Source organism: Coturnix japonica, chromosome 7 (assembly GCF_001577835.2).
Source record: "Coturnix japonica isolate 7356 chromosome 7, Coturnix japonica 2.1, whole genome shotgun sequence".
In the NCBI taxonomy this organism is placed as follows: Eukaryota; Metazoa; Chordata; class Aves; order Galliformes; family Phasianidae; genus Coturnix; species Coturnix japonica.
The window spans coordinates 11796996-11816793 of record NC_029522.1 but is presented as its reverse complement, the minus strand read 5'-3'; the positions used below and the strand labels follow the sequence as shown (position 1 = coordinate 11816793).

General features: G+C 50.1%; 1 protein-coding gene across 6 annotated transcripts in view; it reads right to left on the bottom strand.

Moving 5' to 3' along the window:
- NRP2 (neuropilin 2) overlaps window positions 1-19798 on the bottom strand; it is an 80563-nt gene that overhangs the window by 36545 nt on the left and 24220 nt on the right. For all 6 annotated transcript variants that reach the window (XM_015868258.2, XM_015868260.2, XM_015868263.2 and 3 more), the window contains exons 3-9: window positions 17331-17512; window positions 12934-13164; window positions 12199-12354; window positions 10196-10365; window positions 9037-9192; window positions 1070-1214; window positions 447-796 (exon numbers count right to left, since the gene is read on the bottom strand). In XM_015868258.2, coding sequence (XP_015723744.1) covers window positions 447-796; window positions 1070-1214; window positions 9037-9192; window positions 10196-10365; window positions 12199-12354; window positions 12934-13164; window positions 17331-17512 — 1390 coding nt within the window. The remainder of the gene's footprint in view (window positions 1-446; window positions 797-1069; window positions 1215-9036; window positions 9193-10195; window positions 10366-12198; window positions 12355-12933; window positions 13165-17330; window positions 17513-19798) is intronic.

Genomic DNA, 19798 nt, shown 5'->3' with positions numbered 1-19798 from the left:
TGCTGGTGTGGTATAAGGGACTTAGTATAGCACATTTCCCAAAGAGAATTTGTGATTAATTCTCCTGTTCCAAAGCTGCAAGCTTGAACAGTAACACCTTTCCCCTTAAAATATGCAAATAGTTCGTGTCAAATGAAATTTAACACATTATCTTGTGGGCTCTGACCTGCAGAAGCTGGAAAGAGCAGAAAATATTGCCCACATCTCCATGCCTGGCTTTCAGCGAGAAGTGAAGATACTATTCCTGGGGCTATGTGGAACCTAAATCCTCTAGTACACCTTAAGAGCAGAGCCAGGGGATGCAACCTGGGGTTTCCTAGTGACAACTCAAACTCCCAAAATCACTGGAGGGAGAACAAAAGCTAATTTCCAAAGACATCACCAGACAGACTGAAGATACCCAGGAGCATACATCACTTTTTGCAGCTGCTCCAAGCAATGCTTACCTTGGCCTGCATTGTTTTGGGGTCCTGGATGAATTCCCAGTCTTTTCCATTCATGCTGTATGCTACCTTAAACTTCTTCACAAAAGAGCGGGACTCGGTGGTGGTCACGCTGTCTCCTCCACGAGCCCCCTGGATAATGACGCCTTTGATGTTCTTTGGGACACCCAGGTCCACTTGCAGCCACTCCTCCCCGGGCTGGGCTTGAGGGATGCGTGGAAACCAGCCTGAACGGCTGCTCACCAAGCGGGCCATGCTGGGAGACCAGTCGTAGCCTCTGATAGAAGAGGCCGAGATCTGTGAGTCAGGGATGAGGCCAGAAAGCATGCCCAGCAAGTTGGAGCAGGGCGAATCTGCAGGGAAGAAGAGGGCATGAGAAGCTAGGAAGGAGGCAGAGGGCACTCATGGTTTTCCCTGCAAGTTTAAGCTCTGGGCACTGAAGCAGCACCGAGTGCCTTGTCTTGCCTCCAGGGGCTGGGCCCTGGTTTCCCTAAGCACAGCAGAGAGGATAGGCATCTCTGTTCTGCTTGCAGTGCCAGCGCTGCTGCCCCAAACAGCTGTCATAGTCTGGGACAGAGTGCTGGAGGGACAGAGAGGAGGGCTGATGGGAACAGGGAGATGCTCACCCGTGATGCGGCAGCCATACAGCTCCAGCCTCAGGGCAATGCCATTGTGCCAGCTCTGGGGACGGATGCGCACAAAGCGTGTGAGCACTGGGCTGTGGATCTTGTTGAGAACCACCTCCGTGGCATCCTCATTGGCCTGAAACGTCTGCAAGAAAGAGGTGACAGAAATACGATTATGTCCTCCTGTGGCAGAAAGAAATAACCAGGTCAGATTCAAAACAAACAACCTCAGCACAGAAAAATGAGGAGAGGCTTTTCTGGGAAGGGCCAGACCATGGCCAGGGAAAGCCCCAGGGCAGACAAAGAGGGCTGAGCTGCTGGCAGGACTGCTGGTGGGCTGAGGGACTCGCCCATCCTGACTGGACCTCACACTGAGCTCCATTGGGAAGCACCACAGGGAAGCACCCGGCACATAAGCAGCAGGAAGGATGCGGCCCCTGCCCTGGGCACTGAGCTGCCATCTCAGGCAGCCCCTTTTCTGCTCCCCAGTGCACACACAGCCCTTCACAGAGACAGCTTTAGGAGAGAGTTTATGATCCGACATGATACAAAAAAGCTGCTGTCTTACCAGATGGCCGTAATCAATAACTACCAGATGGATGCTAGATCCTCCCCTCCCTCCCATTACTCTAACAGGCCGGGCAAGAACTGGGTAGCTGCGCTTCTGTTTGAGGCTGTGGTGCCACTAGGGGAACAAAAGGAGGGAAAGAGCAGATACCCAGTCTGAGGGCCATTTCCAACCCAGCATACTGCACTAACATTCCCAGACTGATGCTGCCCTCACTCCCCTTTCCCTCATAGCACGCAGGCTTTTGGGACGGCTGAAGTGTCCCCTGGCCTCAACCAGGAGCAACCTGCATACACAGTGTCAGCTGGGTTCTTTCACTGTTTCCCACCCTGCATATGACATTCTAAGCAAGGACCTTTGCTAAGTTTATCTCAGAGCAAAGCAGAGGAGCAAAATCTTTGACACTCAGCTCCACTGAACAATTCAAGCGCAGATTCCCGTGAGTTGGGACAGAACAAGGGTAAGGCTGTATGCTGGCCTCCTGCCTCCAGTAGGAGTTAAGAAGCATTTTAAGTGTCCTATTGCTCAGGGTCTCAGGCTGCTCTCCTCCAAGGCTGTCATGCCCTGTGGTGGGCAGGAGGTGTTTGCAGAGATGGAAGTGGTGCTCGCAGCCCCATGGCAGTGCAGGGTCCTGCCCAGGATGGGGGTGTTCCTGCTAGGGCAGGGAGTGCCCATGGAGAGCTTTGGTTGTGAGTCTGGACAGTAATTAGGACTTGGAGTTGATGTGAACTTCAGCAGAAATGCTAATCTGGAGATATACATCACGCTGCTACCGTTCAGCGACACAGCATGGTTTATGTGCTTTTAATATCCTATTTTATCCTGTTTGACCCCACTTCCCATCGTTTCCCTTGCTCAGCAGACACCAAATACCCATTTTTCCAGCAGGAGGCCTGTCAGAATAGTGGTTACTATATACTGCTCCTCAGGCATGTGTGCGTGTCTTGTATACGTGTGGGGGGACGCACACGCACGCACGGGCCGAAAGGACACATTTCCACAGCACAGCCTCCAGCTCCATGTCAACACAGCAGCTGACACACAACACCTTGCCACTGAACCTAACACCAGAGGACAGGAAATGTTTATCTGAGCCTGGGCCACAATTTTAGCCTGGGAGGAGCATCTCAGGCCAGCCCAAAGGTCCTCACGTCCCAGGAACAGCTCCTGGTGGCTATGGCAGCGGGGGGAGCAGCTCCTGGCAGCCTCCCCTGCTTCCTGCAGCCAGCAGTCAGAGGGCTCCGCAGCCAAAGGTTGCATATGGACCGGCACGCTCAGCAGTCGCTGATGAGGTTTGCTGCTCTTTTTGGTTTAACATATTTGCAGCTTTGTTCTTTTTTAGCTCGATTCACACATACGAGCATCAGGGGCCAGAATCCAAATTTACACCAATGTAATTTGTTGCTGATTTCTGCAAAGTCAAGCTTGACAGAAAGCAGAAGCGGGACTGAGCCCAGAAAACTTTATCACTACCACAAGCATTGCTGAAAGCATCTCTTATGTGACCTCAGTACCAACCACCTGCTTCCAGGAGAGCAACCTCAGCTCTACTTTACATTTGGTGCTCAGTGATTTCCTCCAACTGGATCGCATTCTTTAAGTGACATAAATCTGAACTGGAGCCATGATGGACTCCCAGTTCACCACAGCAGAAGTGCCACCCAACTCCCATCTCTAGCCCAAGCCATACATTGTTTCTGAAACATTCATTGTTGGTAGCAAGTCACTGCTTTGTACCCAGTTCAGCACAGCAGAGAGGAGCCCAGTTCATGGAGGACATGCATGCCTGGCCTTACACCTTCTTCCCATTGAGGACATACCATGCACATGCAGCTCCCTGCATCGCTGACCAGGGTCAGGTCCTCATCCTGTGGGTTTGCTGCTCCCAGAGCTGAGAGAACTGCAGAGCGCCCCGTTGACTTGAGCAGGCTCCTCATCCTGCCTCAAATTAGCACTCACGGCATGGGAAGAACTAGCAGGAAAATGTGTGAAATTCGGAGCGCCAAGAAAGAAAAGATTTCTTCCCCCTTACCAAAATAGAATGTTGCTATTCTTCCCCTCCTAGCTGCTTTCCTTCCCACTCAGCACATAGTGGGAGCCAAGTCTTCGGATGGTGTAAATCAACATACTGCCATCGAAGGATAAGAAGTCACAGTAATTTACACCAGCAGAAAAAAAACCTGGCTGCAATCTAGGGATATGGGCACGCACACTCAGCAGAGCGCGCACACGCAGGCGCACGCACTCACTGACGGTGACAGAGCCAGAAGACAAATGGGAAAACCATTAACAAATTAAAAGCACCTTCCAAGAAGCAGTCAAGGGAACTCATTTTCACCGCAGCATCAGAAAGCCGACAGTCTCCTCCCCACATACTTTATGTTTACGTTTTAGTCCAGCCAGCAGGTCTACATGTAGAATTAAATTGATAATCAATGAGCAGCAACCTGCTTAATTAATTTGCTGCAGAAAGCAAAAGGCAGGAAAAACTCCCGAGTCTGGAGGAGGGCTGGGCAGTTTCTCACCACGCACACACATCTCCCAGCAGCACTTAGGAGTTGTGTTCCTGATGTTTTGCAACTGTCCCAGAGCAATGGGGGCATTTCTGAGCTGCGTTAGTGCCAGTGGGTTCAGGCACTGCCAGCAGTAGGGCCTGGAGTGAAGGACAAAAAGGAGACAAATAGGTCCATGCAGGCAAAGGCAGCAGAGCAGGCAGCACGAAGGATGTGCCCTCTTTGCTGGCTGCTTGGCCACTGTGAGATTTCTTGGGGAGCAAAAGAAAAAGAGGTAGGGAGGCAGACAAGGCGGCCAAGGATGGCAGCAGCCCTCCCTTTGTCTCTTTGTATGTGTCTTCTTGGACCCACTAGATTTATGGCAGGATTATGTTACTCCCGTGGCGACAGAGCCCTGGAAAAGAGCATGCTAACGGGATTAGGCCTTCAGGATTTAGACAGAGAAGCATGAAGGAGAAAAGTCGGGGAGATTATTTTTCTTGTCAGATAGGGAAGGCACAAAATGGGGTATGTTTGATGGTGGAGGATTCTGGCTTAAGTGGAGGGTGGATAGTCCGGGATTTATTAAATCCAGGAACAAGAAGTTAGAAGAAAAATGATACTTGGCAACAGTGAACGAAGCACAGCCGCCTGGGCCAGGCGCAGCATGCAGGGCTTGCCAGCACAGTGTCTCTGAGAGGCTGCACTCAGAACTGGGAGCCACCAGGGATGGGAGAAGTGGCACTCTGCTAGCCTGCAAAGGAGATAGCAGGCCCAGGAACACAAAGCTGCAGCCTGGCTCGGAAAGCCAGAGCCGTAATTCTCCCCTGGTACTGCACCAAGGGTGAATGCACGGGGCTGCCTTTCCCAAAGCCTGGTGGCTTTGTACTGCTGTGAAAGCAGCAGGAGCAGGCTGGGACCTGGGGATGCTTCTGGGCAGACTCTGCACCATGATGTCTCTGTGCAGAAGCACTTCTGGCTTTCTGGCTGATCACAAGAGCTTTTCTTGAGATTTACACAAAAAAGAAGCCACGGGCCTGAAAGATTTTCTCTCCCTCCTCAGGTGAATAAACACATGAGACCTCATTATGAACTAAGAGGGCAAAGGACCGCTCCTAAGGGAAGGCATGAGGGTCTCCACAGATTTATCCTCAGTATCCTCTGCCAGCACCGAACACCTCTAACGTCCCCGGTTCCATGCACAGCTGAGATACTGCAGAAGCTCTAAGCAGTGATTTAACCTGCCTTCCTGCATCATCTGAAATACCACCCAGGAAGGTTCACTGATAACAAGCATAAAGCTGTCAAAACAAGTAGGAAATTGAAAACGCACATCAGCTGGATCTTTCTGCCATTCCTTATCCATTGACTTAAGAGTCTCAAAGCAAATGCTTCAGTTGCCTTCTTTCCATTCACACACAGGGAAATGGAGGCAGAGACAGCACCTATCTTGGTCCCCCACTACACGATCCTGGAGAGCTGAACTCTGCAATTACAAATGTGAGGAAGCTCAGACCACACGGAGACTGGAACCTGAAACCCAGCAACAAAAGAAGTGGATCAGAATGGATGAGCATGTTGTTTTCCAATAAAATCCTCACCGCTGGATCTGCCTGAAGAAAATGGTCAAAAACAAAAGGACAAATCCTGCCAGGTGCTCTTTTCCTTTCTTGGGTTCAAGAAAGAGTCATTTTTAAAAGACATTTGCAAATGGCCAGATAAGATCTTGGCACGAGCTGCAAGGCCAGTGCCTGGAAGATAACCTCAGGGGCCACTGACCGCTGGGTGACACTGACAGGGACCCGTTCTGACACCACTTCCTGCACATAGAAACAGCAGCTCTGGCCCTGCAGGCTTGGGCACATTTACGGGGTGCTTGGTTCCCCCTTCATGTCTGTGCCCAGACAGCCAGAGGGAGGTGACAAGTACGAGCACTGCTGGTGGTGGCACAAAAAGAACTGGGCTTTCAGGCTATGTAGCTCACTACAGGATGCATGAAGGAGGAAAAGGCCAGTGCAGCTTTTCTGGGGTCATGGTTGTTTAGACTTGTCCTATGGGGATGCTCTGGAGGGGAGAGTAAAGGGAAATAGTGTCAGCAGCAGGTGGTGGCTGCTTTCTTGCCCATCTCCTCTCTCAGGGGACATATGAGAAGGCAGCTTCGCACCTTTGGCCCCATATCCTGGCAGGACAGAGCATCATCCCTTGGACAGGGGGATAGCTGCCATGTGCTGGACTCAGCTCTGTGGGGTGGTGGGGAAGCCTGGCAGGGGCACAGGGTGACAGGAAGGCTTGGTGCTCACCTCCTACCAGTCCTTCTGCTGGGATTGCATATTAATCTCATTTTCCATCACTTCATCCTGTCTCTCCTGTTTCCCTTGCCATGACTGCCAGCAGCTGTAGACTCAAAGGTGAATGACCATGTTCCACAGGGACACAGCCCAGTCTCGCTTTCCTCCCAGACACTGCCAGGAGGGGAAGTGGGAATGAAGGGGAGGAGGTCAGAGCTCCCTGTCCTCTGCAGAGAGAATCCTCCTCCTCCTTCCACCCCTCTTGTGCTTGCCGGCTTTCTGCTGCTTTAGCTCCCTGATAAAGATGTAAAAGTCAGCTGACCTGCCCACAGCACAGCAAAGCATTGCTTTTGGCCCACACAGGGAGCAGAAATTCAGAGCAGTGTTTGATACACCCCATATGTGTGCGTGCATCTGCATATACATATATATACTTATCTATATACGTGTGTATATATATATATACATATATCTGTGTGTGTGTGTATGCATGTATAGAGAGGAACAGAGTCCCCGTCTGTCTGCCCCTCCCCTCCTCGCTCCTCATGGCACCAAATCAAGCTGCGGCAGACTTGACAAATCTCTTTGGCATGGCTCACTCCACCGTTGCAGCCCGCAGTGAGCAGAGCACTGCACTGACGCAGGGTGATACCTGCAAACTGAGAGCAGAGGCTGAAAGCTTCCCTAGCACAGGAACAGCTGAGAGTAACATGGGGCCAGAGGCCCCCTGCCAGGCTGGGAGTGAGGAGCTGCCCCCAGCCATGCTGAGGCTCAGCTGCCAGGGTTGGTCTTGCAGACAGAGGGAGAGCAAGATGCTCTGATACAAGGGGTAGGAGAGCCACCGAAAGCAATTACTTGTCTTCCAGCCTGGGGAGGTGCCTACTAAATTGAGGCCAGAACGTGGGAAAGTGGCGAGACTGGAATAAAGGAGTAAAAAGGGAAAGGTTTAACTTTTTCTTTCTTTCTTTCTTCTTTTTTTTTTTTTAATGAAGAGAGAAAGTAGGGCAGGAAGGAGCTGACAGGGCACGAGGGCCAAGTGCTGACATGGTGGCAATGCACGTGGCTATGGGGATGCTCTGGGCTGGCACCAGCCAGGTTGACATAGGCCAACCCGATGAGGCTGAAACCAGCCCTGCTCCACCCTGCTGAGGCAAGGATGGGAAATCAGCCTGCAGAGATGGTCTCAGCAAGACCTCAAACTTCCCAGTGTCTGTGGCCTGCACAGAGCAAGGAGATACACCCTTGGCTCATAGAAAGAGACGCTGTACCAGGTGGCCTGGGGAGTGCAGGCTGTGCAGCATGATGAGAGCTCTGCCACCAGCTGCAGCCTGGGGCCCACAGGGCAGCTGGTGTTCCATGACCCGACATGGGCAGTCTGAGCTGGGAGCTCACAGGGGGCTGTGCTGCCCTGTGTCCCCATTTCCCTACCTCAAAAATAGCACGGACACCACCCCCCTGGCACACAAGGAGCTGAAAGGCTCCAAATACTGCAGGTATGAGACCTCGCCAGTGGCCTCTCACAGTGTGGACTCTCTATGGGATGAAGAGCAAATGTGAACCGCCTGTGGGGAAGGGGAAATCACACGGCCCGGAAGGGAAGGAAATGTCTGAAGGAATCCTGGACAAGGCGGGATACTGCAGTTCATGCCAACAGCGTCTGTGCCAGTAAAGGGAGGGGACAGCTAATTTAACAGAAATGCTGAGGAAGCAGAAACTGCCAGGACGTGCATGCAGGGGGAGACAGGCAGGCCCCATTTCACTCAGATCACGGCACGGCAGTAGGGAAGACCTGAGCTGCAGCAGCAGCACCAGTGGGCTCCAAAGAAAAGCAGGGAAGGGCTTTTCCAAGGTGCCCTTAACCAGGGGATAACCTTATGACCAAGGCAAGTGACAGAACAGAACCAGCCAGCACCACAGCTGCCCTAAGCCCTGCTAGCTCTCCCCATACACAGCCACACTGTCAGCTCCTGCTCCGCCTGCTTCAGAATCACCTCACCATGCAGCACCATCCACAGGCACCCGTATTTATTCCCCTCCTCACTCCCATCTGCATGTGCCTCCCAGGAACACGGTGAGAGCACACACCAGCTCCTGGGGTTTGATGCACCACTGCCAGCCGCGCCTGCTAGCTCTGGCAGCCTGAATGCTCCTCATTATTTATTGTTCATTTTATTCTCTGGGATGGTGCAATCCCCTCTAAGGATTTGCGCCCTTTCATTTCCAGGCCTCAATAACTCCTGAACTACAGTTTCATGTGGTTTTGTGATTGTTAACCCAGCATGCAGACGGGGCTATGGCCATAAAAGCTCAATGAATCTTGTATGGCAAAACACAGGCTGTTAAAGCATTTTCTCCTTCATTTGCAGTCGAAGAACATATTCTCACCACCACGAAAGATGCAACAGCAGCCAGGTTTTCCAAGGAATCATGTTTCCTCACTGTTGTGCAGAGGAGAAAGGACTGTTTCTGCTCTGCTCAAGGCATCATCAGTCTTTTAGCCCTCATCAGAAAAAAAGTCTCTCACAGATTAAATGCTGCAGATCTGTAAAATCACTCTGTTCTCCCATTGGCTGCAAGACCCACCAGGGCACACGCAAAAGAGACAAAAAGGCCTTTTACCTTATGGTTTTTACCATGTCGGTACATCATCCAGTCCTCCCCGTTGGTGCTGACCTCCAGCTTGTAAGTACGAACATAGTACCCATTCTGGGTTTCTCTGGAGATGGCACCCTGTGTAGCAATGGCTGTGAGCACAGTCAAGAAGTGGAGATCCACCTTTATAGGGGAAAAAGGGACAAGAGACAGAGTGGTGAGCAGCTGAGAACTCAGGCTGGCTCCACACTGGGAGGCACACAGGAATGTAAGAACTCATCTCCACAGGCATAACTCCCCCAGGCTGAATTCAGCAGGATTTCTGCAGCCAGGGACAAGAGTAACTGGTCCTGATGTGTGTCCACAGGTGACCATCACAAAGCCACCTTCCTGCTTTGGACCAAGCAATAAGATCCATACAGAAACTGGAGGCTCAGGTCCATTAAAACGGGACAAGGGCTGACTTTTTACAAGTAAAATAAAAGCAGGGTGTCCAATTAGCAAGTGCTACAGTTTCTGGTTTTCCTTTTTATTCTTTTTTTTTTTCACAATGTGGGTTGAGAAAGGTCAGCAGAGCTGGCTTGGTAGCACTGCAATGAATGAAGAATGAGATGTCTGCTGGAGGCAGTGACATTCACCATCTTTCATTCCTAGTGCCCTTTAGCAAGCAATGTCTCATGGCAATATGACACAGACCGAAGCCCTGTATGGACAGAAGCTGCAGATCTAACTAGGTCCCAGGGACAGCCTTGGTTCTGACAGCCCCCTACCTGACATGCAGCCCACTCATGCTCCTCGCATCACTGATGAGATAAATATTATTCTAGATGTTTTTCCACACGCCTCTTGGAGACATTGTTCCTCAGGCCAGTGGCAGTCAGTGGCCCTTGTAAGAGGCAGAGGTCTCTCAATTTCTGTCAGTATGCTGGAAAGTCCATCAACACTTTGGGCAGGAAGGAGAGGGGTGGGAGAGGGACAGTGGGTCAAGTCAGCCTCGTGCAAGCATGCTAAGGGGAGAGTCAGCCTATCTCATTTTACAGAGGCATTGCAGCTCCCCTGCTGCTTGCTCCCCATGGGCTACAGAGGCAATAAAAAATTCAACAAGCCTTATGGTCAAGGGTCAGTTCAACAGCGTGATGCTCCATTTGGTGGGGAACAAGGTGAGGGGAGTAGAAAGTCTACGAACCTGGAGGTACTCTTTGTTGCTGTCTACATTGGGGGTCCAGCCGTTGTCATCGCTGTTGAGCCGGCTCTGCTGGGGCGTCCATCGCCCATCTGAGTAGGTGGAGGAGGCACTGATCTGCATGTTGGAGATCCTGCCAGATTCCATCCCCAGTGGCACATTGCACTGGAAGTCTGCAACAGGGACACACACATAGATGCTGATCAGCTTACAGTGTCCGTATTTCACTCCCTAGTGGAAGGAGCCCTAAGCTATCTTTCACAGCTAACTCTGAGCAAAGCTGTCTGCCTGGACAGATGAGCAGATATACACGATCTTGTATGTTGTGTGCTCTCACAGATGGCACTGTGAAATTCAAGTGGGGCAGCTTTATGTCTGAATGGCCTTCTGACAATTAGTACTGTTCAGGTCTTTCTGCCTATCTCCCTTTTCTCCACTGCTGCAGTTTTAATGCACCGTTCTAACTCTTCCCTCCCTCCGTCTCCTTGTCTTCTTATGACAAGATGTCCCACATTCCCTTGCCACAAAGTTACCCATCTTCTTGAAGGTTGGAGGTGAAAGCTAAGCACTGACAAGGCAAGGAGTGTGGGCAGGGAAAACAGGAGGATGCTCACTGCTGTGCTGCCAGCAGCAACATCAAAATCTGGCACAGGCAGGCCTAAAGGTTCTGTGTGCATGTGAGAGTATGGGTGTGTTTGTGGATGTGTGCTTGTATTGTTTGTGATATCAGGCCTGTAGGGATTAACCAGCCATAAACATGAAAGGCTCTGGTATGCTTTTATTTGGGTTTCCTCACTTCTAAGACTTTTAAAGGTCGTAATTAGCCCAATCTTACTGCACATCTCATATATTTTATGGCAGTTGTCCTGTAAAAACAATAACAACGAAAACAGCTCACCACTGCTGTAAACCAATGGGGCTTGACCAAACTGTTTATGTTTTTAATGCGGCCAAGTCAACCCCGGCTGGAAATGATGGGCCAAGTTAAGATCTCAGTGGTATTATTAGAGTTTCAGTTTACACCAGTGTGAATCAAAACAAGCCTAGCCCTTCAATAGTTCTCATGCTTGATTTCTCAAGCTTTGTGTGTCATCAGTGCTTTATTTCCCAGACCTTTTAAAGAACGGGATAGAAATGGGATTAAAGAACAGATCAACGGAGTGCGGTAATACATAGCAGTGAAGAGCTTGTGCATATCTGTAACTTTCACAGCCTCAGCAGAGGGGCCCTTAACTCAGCGGTGGAACAAGAGACTGTAACCCAGCTCCCCCAGCCCTGCACAGCCCTCCTGTCCATCATGGGCTCTCAGCCTCGGGTCAGAGACCTCCTCTCTTTCTCTGGGATTGATGGGTATCCTGAAGGCTTTTTCTGTCGTATCACAGGTTTCCTGCTAACAGAGTTTGAGAACTGTAGCTCTGATGCAGAAATATAATGGGAAAAGTAATTGAATTTCTTCTAGCCTGCAAGTGTTTTCACAAAGAATCAAAATGCTCTTCACTCTCAAAAGATACAACTTTCCTTCCTTACGCCAACTCAATTTATCTCCCTTAATAAAGGATCTAAAACAAATTCTGGTTTGAACTTCTTAGCGCTTTGGGCATTTCTTAATTAGACAGACGTGAAATTCCAATTTGTAGTTTGGGGCTGTGAATTTTTGGAAAATTGGAGAGATTTTCCCCAATGCTTTAATGATTTTGCTGCACCCACTGGGCTGAAGCCTCACCCTAAATCGTTTGGGCTGATCATATATACAAAGGATTCTGTCCCAAAAGGTAGGGAGAAGACTTCACGAGCAAGTGAAAAGTTAAGGAAAATGCAGAGAATGTAACTCTTCCTTACATCCTATTCCTGTGAGAAACAGCATACTTAGTGCAATTCCCATCTCTGTGGCTAATGGGGAACAAACCCTTAGGCATACTCCTCCCACCTCACTCTTGCAAAGGAAGTGCTTAGTTGATACAGACAACACGACTGCCCAAGACATGCTCAGGACATTTCCAACTTACTTTCAGGCACTTCCTGTTGGATCAAGTAGTACTGAGCAGAGAAACCATCTTTAGCCACAGCCAGGTCAGTGTGGAAGGTGAGCGACAGGACTCCGGTGGTCGAGCGAATGTCCGACGGCATCTTAGTGCCACAGTACCTGCCTATCAATGGGCCAACTGCAAAAAAAAAGAGCAGCAGAGGTGACTCCTGCCTTTTCCCCAGCCTCATGGGTCACCAGTAGGTTGGCATCACTCAGCATGGATGCCTTAGCAGGAGAGACTGGGATGAAAGAAAGGCAGGTTTTGAGGATGGGCTACTTTTTTATATCCACTGGCCCAGTGCCACGCAGTGCTCTGCGCAGAAATGTCCACTGCAGCAAATATTGCTCTGCAATTGCTGGGAAATGCTCCAATTTGCTCTGTTTCACAGTGCTGGTTCAGGGTAGGGAGATCCTCTCAGCATGCATGAACCCTTTGCCCTTCTCTTAGTGAGGATCAGTGCTCTGTGGGAGTGTCCCATGGGACTTTTTAGATCAGTGGTTACAACAGAGCTTTAGTTTCAGGATTAATGCATGCAGCCTTCAGCAAGCACATTGCTCCCATGGCCAGCTACAGAGTGCCCTTATGCCAGGCTGGATGCTGCAGTCACCTCTAAGGTTAGGCACCTTTGATCTTAAGAAAAAGAGCACAGAGCTCTGGAGTTCTGTGAGACATGGAGAGGTGTTGAGGATGCAGTAGTGGCATCCCATGGCTTACCTTGAGGGATGCCGTCCCAGATATCCAGCCAGTCATATTTGCAATCTCCCTCCCCTGCCTGCAGAGGGTCATGCTCGAGGTCAAAGAGCACAAAGTGGAGAAGGATTTCTGTCTTTGGCTTGGCTATGATGGTAAAGACGCAGTCCAGGTTGTGTGGATATTTGTCAGGGAAGCCTGGAGACTCAATAGTACCATTGGAGGCAGTGAAGTTTCTGGAACAGTCCTCAGAGCCTATAACAGCAGGAAAACCCCAGTCTTAATATGACACAGCTTAACACCAACAGCTTGACAGACCATGGAAACCCCATTTTGAGCTTAGAGGGGCTGTGTACTCTGGAAATCTCCGTGATCCAAGAGCTGTGTGACTTTGCCTGCAAGGATGGGGACTGATTTTCAAAGCTTTCCATGGCTGGAGAGTCGAGGTTTGTGCACTCAATGGAGCAGACAGTGTATCTAAATCCCTCATATAGTTTTAGATGCACAACCCATGTGCCTCTGCTGATCCCCTTTCCAGTTACTCCAAAAACAGGACTAGGAAAGTGATCCCATCCAAAGCCACTCAAAGCCAGGGCTGTGAGCTGGCAAATCAGCCCCCGCTGCACCCCCACACCAAAGTGGCAGCTCTGGAGGGGAAGGGAGGCTGTGCCAAGCTGGGCTGTGCTTCCCCTACTGGCTCCTGAAAGGGTGACCTACTGCCTGCCATCATCACTGACTCAGCCATGCTGGCAACAGGCCACCACAGCTCCAGGCATGATGGAGGAGCCCCTGCGTAGTGAGGGAGCTGTCCTGGGAAGGAACAGAAGAGTAATGGGGACTTCATCTATTTCAAGAAAGCTCTCCCCAGGGGCTGATCTCCTGCAACCTCTCTCGATATCTATGTCTCAGTTTCCTCGAGAAAATCAAGAAGTGCAAATATTTAGACAGTGAAAAGACCCAGAGGGGCCAGCGGGTGCCAATGTTTCCACTGTCAGCTGGGAACCTTGGCAACCCTGGGGAGGCGAGCAGTTAGCCTGCTGTGCCCCTGCAGCTCTGTGAGGGACAGGGCAGCACCAGTACATGGCTGTGCTCAATTGCCACAGCAAGGGTGGGGGAGATGGGCTGCAGCAGGGGGCTCTGCCAAGAGGGGGAACAGAGCCCCTTTCTCACAGATTTGGCTGTCCGCACCAGAAATGCAAGTTATTTCTATCCTTAAGGAAGACCTTTGCATTGCAAGTCGGGCAGACAATGTTGCCTCTTATTTACTGCTGACCTCTGTGCTGGCCCCCGCCGCAGCTTGGTGCCCCCTCTCAGAGAGCCAAGGTGCCTCGGGGTGGCCAGCGAAAGGGGAATTTGTGACGTATTCATACCACGGTGACTTTGAAACCAGTGCTCTGTGGAGGCAGGACAATGGCCAACAGAAATCTGCAGCCTGGAGCTATTGGAGGGGAAAGGAGATGTTACGGAGCTTTGCAGCCGCTGCTGCAACCTGGTGTTAACAAAGGTTTCAGCTTTGGTTTTGCTGGGACACCCGCCTTCTCCTCTACAGACCCTTCTGCTCCATCTCTTCCAGGCAGCACGAGCCTTCCTGGGACTAATGGGAGACTTGTTATTCAATTCAGCATTAACCTCCAGGAGTCAGGCCAGCAGCCCGCAGTAATGGCAGGATCCCGGCACCACATTATGCAGTGCCTAGCTGGAGAGCTACTCAGGAGAGTCTCTTAATTGACTACCTAATGAAGCAGCCAGCTTTTCTGGTGTGAACCTGTGGGGTAAAATGCAGAGGCAAAAAATAAGGCCAAACACAAATCACAGCATAATGCTGTGAACGGGGATAAGGGTGTACTTCATTCCAAACAGCTGAAAAGACAAATAGATAAACAAAATACTGCAAGCTCCAAGCTAGGGAGAAAATCAAAGACAAAAACCCAGAGTCAGGAGTAAGGAACTGTCCTCTGGAGACAGGAGAGAGACATAACTATGTCATTGTATTCGACAACAAGTTTCCTCATGTGGAGCTCTTATCGGATTTGGCATCTTTGTCTACAGCTTGGCTGATACCAGCAAACAATGATCGCCTTTTCATAAGGATGCTGCAGATAATAAACAGGAGTCCTGCTGGCTTCAGCAGCACAGACCAGCCTGAGAGCACACTTTGATGCCCAGCGAGGAGGGCTCAGGCCAGCCCTACCAAGCTGATTCACAAAGTGAGCAGCAGGGAAGCTGGGCTCTTTTGTCAGCCCACAGACCGCTGACTGAGTCCCAACAGGGGGACTCAGAGACTGGTATGCAGTTGTTTGTATGCAGATTGTCCCTCTCACATGGTGATAAGGAAAATTCAGCACAAGGTGTGGAAATAAATGCTCAGTTGAAAAGAGCTGCTTTTTTAGGTCACCTTTAAGGAAGAAAGAAGCTGAAGCACTGCTGCCTTTACTGATGTGGACAATGACAATCCAGTGACCTTTAAAGCTGGTGACATCCTTGCAAGCTCCCCTGGGAGCTCAGACTGAAGGTGCCCGAAAACAAAAGGTAACATTTGTTTCTGTGCAGTGCCTTCTGCACTTCTCTCTTGGGATCCCTGGCAGAGACAGGGCTGGGCAGGGAAGGTGGTGTGGTGCTCCCAGTCCTCTGTGTTGAAATCTGCCTTACCAAGATAAATTTTGTGTCTGTGGCAGGAAGAAAGTGCGTCTCTCTCTGGAGAGGGCAGCTGCCTGTAGTGGGAGAACAGTGGATAGAGGAGTGCCAGCACAACTTCAGGCATGACAACTCTGCAGGAATCGCCATCGAGGGACACAAGCTCATATCCAGCCTTCAGCCAACACCATCTCTCTCCCTCCCAGCAGCAACAAGATCTCTTTTTCCATGAATTTGTCTCCTTCCTGGCTCCCGACACTGGCAGTCAGTTCCTGCCTGCTGCCCCACTCCTTCCCGCTGGCCACCTCTGCCATCTGCCAGTTGGATCACTTCACACCACTTTGTGCCCCAAGGCAGGGCATGGACTTGATCTGGGAACCAGCACAACTCCATACCCAACCTCTTGGGCTTGGAATGTGTGTGTGTACCAGGAAGGAATGTCAAGGGATGCTGAGCAGGGTCACCAGTCTTCCCACCTGAACACAGGCACTCTGCCATCTTCTGTGATAGCAACTGGCCTTAACAAATCCCAAGAGCCAGCTGAATCAGTCCACATCTTCACCATTAATAACCAGCAGTGGCCTGAAGTGGCTGCACCAGACCAGACTGATGGCTGACTATACAGCCCAGGCAACCACCAGCAACAACACTTTCCTCATTCATGAGAACCTCTAGATGCTCCCTGTCCTCGCCATCTCACAGTAAAACTGAGGAATCTCATCCCTGACCCCTTGCAGCAAAGTCTCCACATCCACCTCCACCTGTGAGCAGCAGATGGGGGTGCCTGTGAACCTGCCTGCCACATGGTCCCTGGGCACTGGCGCCTGTGCTCCTGCCTCTTCTTTGCAGAGGCGGATCAGTCATCAGTCTCTGCGAAGGAGAGGCAGTCTTGTGTTCCCTTCTGATTCTTTACCAGGCACAGGCACGTTTTTCTTGCTGGATGTGATGACATGAGAGCTGCACATGTGTTTCTTCCAACGCACCACCACAGGAATGTGGGCACAGGGTGGGCACTGTATCTCCATGCAGAACATGCTCCCGCTCCCTCGGCAAGCAGGCACACTTTGCTCACCCGCACACACAGCACACTGAGTGGGTTTTATGCTCTCACGCCTTCTTCCCAGACACACAATCCAGACAAATATTTAGACAGAAACACTATTAAAAGGCCTTTGAGCAGCTTTTACTTTTCTCAATAATAGTTTGGTATTAACCAGAATTATGAATAGTTCCTCTCATATTCGCCTGGAAAGGCACCATCTCTACCCTTGACAGCTCTGCTGACAGCAGTCCCTTGAAAACCAGAGCTCCCCAGTTACAAACCCAGCTTCCAGGAGAAGAAAACACAGTGCCATTGATCATTCCTCAATCGCAACTCCACGGGAGCGGAGCTCCATACACTCCTAACCCAAAGACAATCCCCATTTAGCCCTAACAAGCTCCACACATGCCATGAAGAAAGACAGACATTTCTGAGACCCTGAATTCAAAGGAGTGTATAACAAGGAATCCTGCTTTTGATGCAACATTATGATCCAAAAATGTACTATCATTTCCCACTCTAGCATCTTTACCTTACTGGAAGTGAGACGATGGCTTACCTAAATTTAAAAAAAACAAAAACAAAAAAAAAAAACCCACAGCAAACTAAACTAAAAAAAAGAGCCCTTTATCTGCAAAGAACATGAATGTGCTAACATCATATAGCAACAGTGGCCAACAACATCTCCTTGTGAAGATCATCATGGCACATGGCCCAGCAGACAGGCGCTGATTCAGCCACTGACCTGTCTTGTAGATCTCATAGCGCAGGGAGAAGCCGGCCCCTTGCCGTGCATAGTCTGAGGTGAACTTGATGTAGAGAGAGGAGCCCGATGAGATGATGGTAGGAGGTGCGATGTTCCCACAGTGCTTGCCCAGCAGGTCGGCTGCTTCACTGTCCCCATCTCGGATCTCAATGAAGTCATACCTATGAGGCAGAGGAGATGACAGGAAAACCATCTGTCAGAGTTCTTCAGCATGCTGGGGACAGACATTAAGCACTTATTTATCTGCGTATTTCACAGAACTACCTTCCAAACAGGTTCCTGAGACTCAGCCATTCACATCTATACACACACACATACACACATTCTTCCCTTTTGTCTGGCTGCCCTCTTCTCTACTGTGACCTCACATAATTATTCTTTTATTGCACCTACATTCACTTCAACTTCACAGACAACTTGCAGACTTCTGGATGCAATTTGCCCATACTTTTACAAAACTCCTTTGGTAAAGGAGAAGATAAACTCCAATACTCCTGGCCTGCTCTCCTTCACTTCCCTCTCTATGTGCCATCATACTACAGATCGTGTACATCGTGCCCTTCTTGAAACTGTACTGGCACTTTAACAAGTGTGGCTGCTATACTTATTCAGGCTTTGGACGGTAATACCAATTCTCTCCTGTTAAGTACTAACAAAGACTCCCGTGGATGAGAAGCTCTGCATGAAGAGATGGGCAACCACATTCACCACTGCCCAGCCCTTGCACCCCTGTAACAGCCTGCCTTCCCACCTGCTCTACCAGCCCACCCGCCCAGCCCCTGGCTCTGGGGAGGAACACTTTGGCTTGGGAGAGCTGCCTCCTGATGCTGAGACAAAGGCTAGCTGCAAAGTCTGGCTGGAAGGGGAAACTCCCACAGATTCCTTCGTCTGGGCCATGACTAATGGCAAGGTAGTATCAGGCTGCGTGCGCTGCGAAGAAACAAACAGCTTTTATGCGAACATCTTGTTCTTCAGCTGTCTCCTAACACCCGTGCTCTCCCGCCCCTCTCCTCATCTTTGGCCAGCACACTGCTATTTACAGACACTGCCCATCTCCCTTCCACTGCTCATTCGCTTTGTTATCAACCTGTTTGAACAATGCTACAGCTCTTCTTGTGGGGCTGGGAGGGAAGCAGCAGCTCCACACTGCCAGAAATCTGCCTTTCTTCTTTGTCACAAGATCTTGTGTTTGGGAATCAAGAGTTGAAAGGAGAAGTAGCTTGCTGGATGCAGTGATCCTCATGTGACTCATTCCCGCTCCGCAAAGCTCACATTGGCGGGCAACAGCCTGAAAACAAACTTACAGAGACGCACTGTGCTCCTCCACAAAGAAAGATGGCCTGAGCAGCTTCGGTTTCACTCCTTTCTGGGACTAAATCAGGCTGAAAGCCAGAAGCAAAATGCCTGCAGATAAAATCCTGTCAGCGCTGGACCCAGCACTGAGTTAGCTCTAATCACTCAGCCTTTAACTCTGTTACAAATGCCACAGCCTTGGCCAAGGTGAAACCTAAGCAGTCCTGAAACAAAGCACTGGCACAGGAAGAGCACCTGGCTTAGCTGGTGGGTGGAAGTGCAGGGATGTAAGTGAAGATCGGCATCCCCAGCTCCTGGGCAGATCCCCATCACCTCATGACCCCATACTGCCCCAATACCACCCAGCGGCACCCGCTGTGACCCCACTAATGTCCATCACGTGTGGTTTGCTCCCATCCTCTCCCCTGGGAGGAAGAACACAGAGGACAGTGTCAGTGCTTCTTTTAAGTAGAATTTTTTCCTCCTTGTTTGTCTATTTGTTTAAAGTAGTGCTGAGCAAACAGCAGGGACACTTTGTTCTCTAAATAACTCCTTGATCTCAACTGTGTGTGCAGCCCTTCCACATCTGAAGTATATGTCTGTGCTGCAGGACTGCCGGCAGCTACTGAAATAATGAACATGCAACAAAAATTAATTTGTTGAAAATATGAGTGTTGTCAAAACACAGTTAGCGTACCGGGTTGGAAAAGCTGCCATCTGCATAGCACAGGCACAGGTTAGCTGCATCTCAAGGAAACATGTCTTGTGTCCTCATAGGGTTATGACTGGCCAACTCGGGACACAGCCTCAGCTGTTGGCGTGCAGTGCTGCAGCTCCTGCTGCAGCCAGCACACCAAGCAGCCTATTGCTCTCCACATGGCTTCTCAACCACCCAATGCACTAGGAGCCCTGGCAATTTCAGAAGCAAATTCTGGACCAAGAAATATTTGCTTATTGAATGGGTGAATGACTTCCAATAATACAACAATTTGGGAATATTGCAATCTGCTCTTGGACAATCTGCACATGGAAAATTAAAAGAATGAATCTAGTAAGTAAACCATCAGGAAATATTTGCCTCTCTCTGAATTAAACCCTGTTTGGCTTCATCCAAGCATCTAACCAAGCTTTCTCTTACTGCCACTAATCCTTAA